The 10000-nt window shown below is 46.5% G+C and overlaps 1 protein-coding gene across 1 annotated transcript in view; it reads left to right on the top strand.

Moving 5' to 3' along the window:
• Window positions 1–10000, top strand: part of rims2a (regulating synaptic membrane exocytosis 2a) — a 263740-nt gene that overhangs the window by 119799 nt on the left and 133941 nt on the right. Inside the window, exon 6 of the mRNA XM_063198956.1 lies at window positions 6379–7301. Within this exon, the coding sequence (XP_063055026.1) occupies window positions 6379–7301 (923 nt within the window). The remainder of the gene's footprint in view (window positions 1–6378; window positions 7302–10000) is intronic.

Below are 10000 nucleotides of genomic sequence, written 5' to 3'. Positions count from 1 at the left end.
TTCATGTATGAAAAGTGCAATTTTTCAGTCATAATGAATACTTAGAATTTCATGCTGGTGGTAAGTATTCATGAAAAAGGTAACGTTAGTGAATGGCCAGCATGAATTCTGGAAATAAACAAACTAAAAATCTCACACAGTGTCCCATTAAACACACACTGTCTGTAATGTGTCAACTTGTGTGCTCTGCTTTCATATGTAACATGTTTGGTTGTGTGTGTATGGTTTGTGTATTGGCTGTGCCGTTTGTTGGTTTGTAGCTGCAGGGTGTGTGTAAGTTCTGTCGTGTGTGTTGTGTGTGTAGGTTGTGTTGTGTGTTGTGTTTGTTGGTGCTTGTGTGTTGTGTGTGTAGGTTGTGTTGTGTGTCGTGTTTGTTTCTGTTTGTGTGTTGTGTGTGTAGGTTGTATTGGGTTGGTGTTTATTGTGTGTTGTGTGTGCAGGTTGTGTTGTGTGTTGGGTTTGTTGGTGTTTGTGTGTTTTGTGTGTAGTTGTGTTGTGTGTTGTGTTTGTTGGTTTTTGTGTGTAGTTGTGTTGTGTGTTGTGTTTGTTGGTGTTTCTGTGTTGTTGTTTGTGTGTTTTGTGTGTACTAGGTTGTGTTGTGTGTAGGTTGTGTCGTATGTTGTGTTGCTGTTTGTGTGTTTTGTGTGTACTAGGTTGTGTTGTGTGTAGGTTGTGTCGTGTGTTGTGTTGGTGTTTGTGTGTTTTGTGTGTACTAGGTTGTGTTGTGTGTAGGTTGTGTTGTGTGTTGTGTGTAGGTTGTGTTGTGTTGGTGTTTGTGTGTTGGTGTTTGTGTGTTTTGTGTGTACTAGGTTGTGTTGTGTGTAGGTTGTGTCGTGTGTTGTGTTGGTGTTTGTGTGTTTTGTGTGTACTAGGTTGTGTTTTGTGTAGGTTGTGTCGTGTGTTGTGTTGGTGTTTGTATGTTTGTATGTGTACTAGGTTGTGTTGTGTGTTGTGCTTGTTGGTGTTTAGCCGCGAGGCTGTAGCGGGCAGCAAAGGCCCCCAGCTGACGTCATTCCATTAAGCTGCATTGTGTGACCTGACCTCTCTCTCTCTCCTGTGTGTCCTGCACTGGGGCCATGCTAATGCACCACAAATGCCCCCTCGCTGACGTCACACTGCTATTAGCAACCACCACAAACACAAAGACACACAGCAGCACGCGCATGTACACAGATGCAAAAGCACATGCGCACACAGGCACGCACGCATGCACGCATGCACGCACGCATACACGCACGTATACGCGCACACACGCACACGCGCACACACACACACACACACACACACACACACACACACACACACACACACACACACACACAGAATGTGTGTGAGAGAGAGAGAGAGAGAGAGAGAGAGAGAGAGAGAGAGAGAGAGAGAGAGGGAGAGAGAGAGAAGCACACACACACACACCTACACATTACAGCAGTGTGGTTTTCATGGCAACCAAGAGTGTCCATACATACTGCCCACAGTGCCTTGCGTGTCATACAGTCAGAGAAGTTGATAGGATGGGACTAATTGGTCATTTGCTCGGGCCCGGGAAGAGAAAGGGGCTCAGAATCGGGTTCTCATTACATTGTATGTAAGGGGCCATTTCAGATGACTTTGTCCTGGACCCGGCAAAAGCTGTCAGCGGCCCTTCATACAATATTGTATCTAGAGAGCTTTCCCTGCCTGAAGGCTTTGTAGATGTGTGGATGCACATCCCATAACAGCCTTGAGAGAACACGCTGGGGGAAACCAAAGCCAGGCCTGCTGTACAATACTCTGTCCATCAAGAGCCGGCCAACCAGAGCGGGAGCTGGAGAAAGCAATCGCTGACCAACCAATCAGCGCAAGCTTGACATTCACTACAATTGCCACCCAGCCAGTCAGGCTTCCTGTTCCATGCTAAAGGTTCTGAGGTTTTGGTCCTCTGCTGTATTGAGGTTTTTGTCCGTTGCAGCTGTGTGGTCGGACATCCCATGATAGCCTTCAGAGAACACATTAGGAGTCACGTAGGCACTGTTTATGCTACATATCCAGGTATTTTGCAAGCATTTTTCTCCCCTGCGTTTACCAAAATACCTTCACTCACACCATATGCGAATCCGCTTGAATACGCTGCCTAGAGCTGTCAAAAATATGTTAAGCCTGTGCATGGCAAGGAGAATGCCATTCAAATCTCTGTTTTTCTGTGTTTATGTACAAACACTGACCAGAGGTTTTAAAAAAAAAATGTTTTTAGGTTTCAGAGAAAAAAAACCCTGTGTGTAAACAAAAGCCAAAAATGAAGAGAAAGGTCTTCGTTTATCAAAAGACGCAAAGATTCCGTAGGACATCCATGGAAGTCTTTACATGTAGGCTCCTGGTATATATAAACTTCCCCCTCGGAGAGTACTCTGAGACCAAATACTCTCTGTATTTGATGTTAAATCCACTCTCTAAGTGTCGAATTAACACTGCATTTTACTGTGTACTGTACATCACCAGTAGAAGAACCAAGAGCCGACCAACCAATCAGAGCAAACTTGTTATTCAGCACCTCTGCAACCCAGCCAATCGGGCTTCCCGTTTCATGCCAAAGGTTCTGAGGTTTTTGTCCAATCGTGCTCCCAGCAGCCAGAAGCCGTGTCCGCCTCAGCAAGAGGGCCACACAACACGGATAGACATTTTGATTAATGAACATTTACAGAGAGCTGCCATGTGTAAAATGAGAGGGGATGCTTCAGAAGCTTTCTCCTCGTTTCCCCCTGCTCTTCTCCTTTCTTTCCTCACGTTTTGTCCCTGTTTTTCCCCCAACCACAATTGTTCCCTGTTGGCTTAAAAAAAAAAAAAGGTGCAAACTCTCGGATGGCTACCTAGTGGTTTGTGGGCGAGACAAAGGCAGCGTGTCAGCACTTTCATGTGTGCGTGTGCTGCTTGCTTCTGAATTCTGATGCTAGGTGCTTTCAGCGTGCTGCTGAGAGACGCCACATGCCCTGTCTGTTGTCACCCCAGTCGGTGCTTGCTGCTGAAGCTGGACAGTGAGAGACTCTTCAGCTCCCACCAATCGCCAGTAATGATGGTGGTGGTGGTGGTGGTGGTATGGAGCTCCACTTAGAGTGCCCCCCAGTGGCTGCCCCGGGACATGCAAGCAAGATTTCTCTGTGTGTAGTAAATGTGGAATAGAACAGAGTAGAATAGAATGGAATTGAACCAAACAGTATAGAATAGAATGTCTTTTATTGCCACATGTTTATGCAGGTTTGAAGAGGAGACAACTTTTTGGAGAAGAGACTAAGCATTCTTGACTGCAAACTGAGCAGAATAGTACAGAATAGATTAGAACACATTTTCCCCATGCACATATACAATGTGAACTGTACACACATACTACAAGCAGAAGGAAATCAAAGGAAAAGCAAGGCGGACAGGTAAACCCAAGCCATTTGAAATACAGTATGTGGCACTGAATTGTAATGAACGAATGAATCAATTTTATCCATCACTGGTAATGAACCGTACTATAAAAGGTGAAATGTCACCTCAAGTCCTGAAATGAGATCCAGCCGTTCACAAACTGATATTTAGCTTATGATTATCTATGAGTATGCATCTGTCCGAGGTTTCCAGTGGAGGCATAGGTGTTTGTGTTGTGTGTAAGATGAAATACATTTCACTGTCTGCCTATGTGTGTGTTCATCAATCGTTGTGTTTTCTATTAATGGCCTTTCACAGTAAAAGCCCCGCTTATGTTGCTGTAGCACTTGGCCTAAAATTGCATTGGGTGCGGCAGGGTGTGTCTGATAGCTAGTAGCTAGCAGTGATAGTGTGTGTGTGTGTGTGTGTGTGTGTGTGTGTGTGTGTGTGTGTGTGTGTGTGTGTGTGTGTGTGTGTGTGTTTGTGTGTGTGTGTGTGTGTGTGTGTGTATGTGTGTGTGTGTGTGTGTGTGTGTGTGTGTGTGTGTGTGTGTGTGTGTGTGTGACTGTCTGTCTGTCTGTCTGCCTTTCTGTCTGTGACTGTCTGTGTCTGTGTCTGTCTCTGTGTGTAGCCTATGTGGATCTCTGTGTGTATATATGTGTTGCTGGGTAGCACTGATATTTGCGGTAATGCCGTGATGATGTTTCCGGTAGCTTTGAAATTGAGGGCAGGGCTTGCTCTCCTCCCTGTGCTGCCTGCCTGCCTGCCTGCCTGCCTGGGTGCTGTCTACTGTGTGTTAGCCAGTCTCCCTCTGTATCCTACGGATGCTGTTCTGTCTTGGACCTTGCAGAGAAAGCACACATGCTGCGGCACTGACGCACCACTTAGATACATGCTATGCTGGAGTCGCACCCGGTCAAGTCATGCCATGTCACGTCATGCCACCTGGCGCATTTGCAAATGAAGACATGCACGCGCTTGCAGAGACACACAGATGCCTAGACACACAGACACAGACATGCACGCGCACACACATGCACGCACATACACACACACACGTTTGCAGCCAATCACACATACACACATGCACTCATGCACGCATGGGCACGCACGCACGGACACACGCACACACGCACACAGACGCACGGACACACACACACACACACACACACACACACACACACACACACACACACACACACACACACACACACACACACACACGCGCGCGCGCCCGCACACACGCACACACGCAGTAGCAGCAGAGTGAAATCAGGTCACCCAGTTGCTGTGCTGTAATTAATCAGGGAGTGGTGTGTTTGTTTATTAGCCACGTCTTATACATACAATATGAGACTCCCCATGTCTTAGACTACATACACATAGCCTATATAAGACTCTCCATGTCTTATACATACACATATATGAGACTTTCCATGTCTTATACTACATACACATATGAAACTCTCTATGTCTTATACATACAATATGAGACTCCCCATGTCGTATACATATATTAGACTCGTACATACAATATGAGACTGTTTATGAGTCACCTCTCATATAATATGAGACTATTAGTCACATCTCATACAACATGAGACTGTTTATTAGTCACTGCTCATACAACATGAGACTGTTTATTAGTCACTGCTCATACAACATGAGACTGTTTATTAGTCACTGCTCATACAACATGAGACTGTTTATTAGTCACTGCTCATACAACATGAGACTGTTTATTAGTCACTGCTCATACAACATGAGACTGTTTATTAGTCACTGCTCATACAACATGAGACTGTTTATTAGTCACTGCTCATACAACATGAGACTGTTTATTAGTCACTGCTCATACAACATGAGACTGTTTATTAGTCACTGCTCATATAATATGAGATTGTTTATTAGTCACTGCTCATACAACATGAGACTGTTTATTAGTCACTGCTCATACAACATGAGACTGTTTATTAGTCACTGCTCATACAACATGAGATTGTTCATTAGTCACTGCTCATACAATATAAGACTGTTTATTAGTCACTGCTCATACAACATGAGACTATTTATTAGTCACTTCTCATACAACATGAGACTGTTTATTAGTCACTGCTCATACAACATGAGACTGTTTATTAGTCACTGCTCATACAACATGAGACTGTTTATTAGTCACTGCTCATACAATATGAGACTGTTTTACCAGCCGCGCCTAATGCATACAATAAGAGACTCTGCTGAGTGATGGGCGTTTGTTTATTAGCCCCGTTTTATACATACAGTATGACTCTCCGGAGTGCACTGTGCTGCCTCAGCGCTTCTGGAGTTTTGTTTGGCCTTTCATTAGGAGTTTGTCGGCTTCCTACTGTGTCTTGCGTTTGAGAAGGGTCTGCTGCTAGGTTTTTACATTGGCCTGATTTTTGTCCTTGATACGAAAAGGAAGAAGATGAGTATGTGGGTGGGAGGGGAGCTTGTGGGCTTACACACGTGGGCTTTTTTTTTTAGATTGTATGGCATTCATTATTTGAATACATTAAGAACATTTTTCACAAAAAAAGAAAAAAGAACATTTTAAAATAAAAATAAAATAAACCAGTATATAAATAATATTTATATATATGATATATAAATAAAGATTTATCTAAAACTGTGCGACTTGAAGAGCACGTTCTTTGAAGTTCAAAAAGAGCGTCTTTTTGTACCTACTATTTCAATGATGTTGTTGAATCAATGAATAAATGAATGAATGAATGGATGAATGAATGAATGAATGAATGAATGGATGAATGAATGAATGAATGTTTGTCCGTCTGTCTGACTGTCTGTTTGTCTGTCTGTTTCCCTTTGTGTCCGCCTGTATGTCTGCCCGCTATGTTTTATGCCACCTGAGGGTGGCACCAAAACACGAACAGCATCACGTGCATCTAGCCTTGGCAATGGTTGTCACCTAGACTATGTCTGATTGCTCTTGTGTTTTTGGTCTCCTTGCAGGAAGAGAAGCCCGTCTGCATCCAGGGATCCAAACCAAAAATACGACCAAAGGGAGGAGCTAGGCGGAGGCGGCGGCCGCTCCCACTATGCCCCAGGCCAGCACGGCGGCATGCCCAGATCGCCGTCTGACTACGGGGACGTCGGAGACCACCGGCGGGGAGGCGGAGGAGGACCAGGTCCCGGCGGAGGGGGAGGGGGAGGCTACGGCGGCCACCCCCACGGCGGGGCGGGGGCGGCGCGGGGAGCCTACCGAGCCCGTCGGGGCGGCTGGCGCTCGCAGGAGGACTACTACCCGCCCGACGAGGAGCTGGGCCCGCCCCCGGCCAGCGAGTACGAACTGCGGCGGCAGCAGGAGCAGGAGCTGCAGACGCGCTACCGCAGCGACCCCAACCTGGCGCGCTACCCCGTCAAGCCGCAGCCCTACGAGGAGCAGATGCGCATGCACGCAGAGGTCTCGCGCTTCCGCCACGAGCGGCGCCACAGCGACGTGTCGCTCGCCTACACCGAGATGGACGACCCGCTGAGAGGCGGAGGGGGTGGAGGTGGAGGTGGGGGTCCGCTGGCGCCCCAGCAGCCGCACCCGTACGGCCCCCGCGTGGGCTTGATGGGCGGGCCGGGGGACCCCCACCTGCGCCCTCCGTCCTCCCAGGGTCAGGGGGGGCAGCTGCTGGATCCGGGCTCGGCGGTGCGGCGGACCAAGCGGGAGAAGATGGAGAGCATGCTGCGCAACGACTCGCTCAGCTCCGACCAGTCGGAGACGGTGAGGCCGCCCCCGCCGCGGCCGCACAAGAACAAGCGGGGCGGGGGCGGCGCCAAGATGCGGCAGGTGTCGCTCAGCAGCTCGGAGGAGGAGCTGGCCACCACGCCCGAGTACACCAGCTGCGACGACGTGGAGATCGAGAGCGAGTCGGTCAGCGAAAAAGGTGAGGGCGGGGAGAGAGGGGCGGGGAGGGAGGGAGGGAGGGAGGGGGGTTGGGATGGAGCATATATGACAAGCCCATACAGACAAATAGACAGACAGACATACAAAGTACAAACGCACACGCACGCACACACACACACACACACACACACACACACACACACACACACACACACACACACACACACACACGCATACACACACACACACAATTAGCAGCACAACCAAAATCACATGCCCCATGGCCCCATGCCACACAAACTGACATTAGTAGATTGACAACCAAACGCAGAGCTGAAGTGAACAAGGCCTTGCCTGTTAAGTTACCTGCTGTAGTCTGGGCTGGATATGGCCGACCCCGGCCCGGCCTGTCCTGTCCAGATGTGAGATGTGAAATCTGCTTTTGCTCGTAAGCGGTAATCAGTGTGTTGTGTTGATCCATATTAATGCTCTGCTCCAGTGGGAGTTCACCCTGTCCGGCCCTCCATATGCTCCGCATTAGGCCTGGACAGATGACTTACTTCATCATCAGAGTGCACGGTGCCTCCCATACGGCCAACTCATGGGAGCCTACTGTGTGTGTGCGTGTGCGTGCGTGCGTGTGCGTGCGTGCGTGCGTGCGTGCGTGCGTGTGTGTGTGTGTGTGTTTACATTTGTTAATGCTGTTCTTTCACAGATTTTGCTGAAAATAATCCCTGTGTGTTTGTGTGGCTTTGTGAATGCGTATGTTTATTGTTTATGTTTATGCATATTTATTGCGTTACATGTAATAATTTAGGATGTTTAGCAATCTTTTGAAATATGTCTTTCTATTGAACAGCAGCTCCCTTTGAGGAGTAAGAACATTTTTCCCAGCTCTTCTAGAATTTCACTTGAACACTCTACAGCTCCCATAAAACCCTGGGTTAAAAATCCCGCAAAGTCCTTGTGACATCATAATGAGAACTCAACATTTTGGCAAATTTCTAATCACATATTTGTGATGGTACTCCTCAAAGGGTTAAATGCGCAGTCCAATGCTAAACAGATGCTAGTGCATAGTTTTTCACTGGCAAAAGTCAATTTAATGGTACCCTTGCTTTAACATAAACTTTTGTTTTTGCAGGCCTGATTGAGGATCATTTCTCATCTTTCTGTGTGCTTGTACTGTGTGTGAGATGTTCTTGTAGTTATTGTGTGAGCCCTACCATCTGTTCCCTGGGATTGTGAACGTTTTACACTTCTAGTGGGCTGTGTTTGTCTCTGTGTGAATGCGTCATACTTGTGTGGTAGCCTGTGAGTGTGTGGGGAAAGCAATGTGAGGTATAAGATCATGTGTGCCGCGTCTGTGTGTATTTAGATATTCTTGATGGTATACAGCAGTGATTCTCAAACTTTTTCAGACCGAGGACCATTTTGTCCCCCCAAAAATGTTCAGGGACCACCTGACAATTTAATTGACAGTTGACGGGTGCTATTTCGACACACATTTTGATGCAGATCACTTACTTTTTATTCAAAATGACAAGCCTGTCTTATTATGGTGCAAATATGACTTCAGACATGTTTGGCTTTGTAATAATGTTACACATATAGTCTTCTGCTAGCTTGTCTTGGAAAAGTAGAAATCCCTTTGCGGACCACCTGAGCTCTGTCACGGACCACCAGTGGTCCCCGGACCACACTTTGAGAATCATTGGTATACAGTTATGTTAGTTTCTGTACTGTATGTGTGAAAGACTACAGTGAGTACTTACAAGAGTACATGAGAGGGCTATGTGTGCATGTGTGTGTGTGGGTGCGTCTGTGTAGTGCACACATCCAGAGATGTATGTAGAAGTGGAATACTGTTACAGATGTCATGAAAAGATAAAAAAACAACTTTTGAGCCACTCCTTAAAAAGTAAAAAAGCATTTTTTAAACTCTGGCTACATGCCTGTTACAGATGTAATTACAACACAGATACACTATAGCAGTGTTTCCCAACCTTTTTTGTCTTGTGTACCGCTAAGCCTTTTCGTTGTGCCATGAGTACCCATTAAGTCAAGTTCTGTATCGCTTTCTCCATCCCAATGTAACTAAGCTCCATATATTTGTTAAAATTTCATTTTTCCAAGTACCCCCTGCAGTGTGCTCGCGTACCCCTAGTGGTACACGTACCCCTGGTTGGGAAACACTGCACTAGAGGATGATGCTGATATGAGCAGACAGAGGAGAATGCTATATGTTCAAGCCAGCGCATGCTAGCTAGAAAATTCAATCACTGCACTACAGATGTATGTCAAAGTCAACCTGTTTCGAATCTACTGCTCCCTTCTTTACACAGCTCCACTCTGGGTGAGATACAAGAAGGAGAGTTTGGTCGAGCTGAAAGTAGCTTGAAATGATTGTCTCAGGGTTCTCCTGAAGAAACCAAGGAGTAGCAGAGCAAGTGAGCTGTTTTGCAAACTAGGTCTAACTACTTTCATGGCACTGTTGAGAAATTTCACCTTTAAATGTATGAAGAGGCTGGACCGCTCTACAAATTAGCTCATTGCACAGATAGTAGACCCAAGTGGTAGCTCTGTAAAGTACATACCTAAAATCTGGGAGCACTGGTATGAGTGCCTTTACTCCATTTTTAACCTGTTGAGAGAGACGCAGATGTATAAATGTGTTACCAGAATGGCAATGACCAAGTCGTAGTGTCATAGTATTGTAGTACTATGGTAGTTAAATTT

Source organism: Engraulis encrasicolus, chromosome 5, assembly GCF_034702125.1.
Source record: "Engraulis encrasicolus isolate BLACKSEA-1 chromosome 5, IST_EnEncr_1.0, whole genome shotgun sequence".
NCBI lineage: Eukaryota > Metazoa > Chordata > Actinopteri > Clupeiformes > Engraulidae > Engraulis > Engraulis encrasicolus.
The sequence above is the reverse complement of the archived record's forward strand: the minus strand, read 5'-3'. Positions and strand labels throughout refer to the sequence as shown.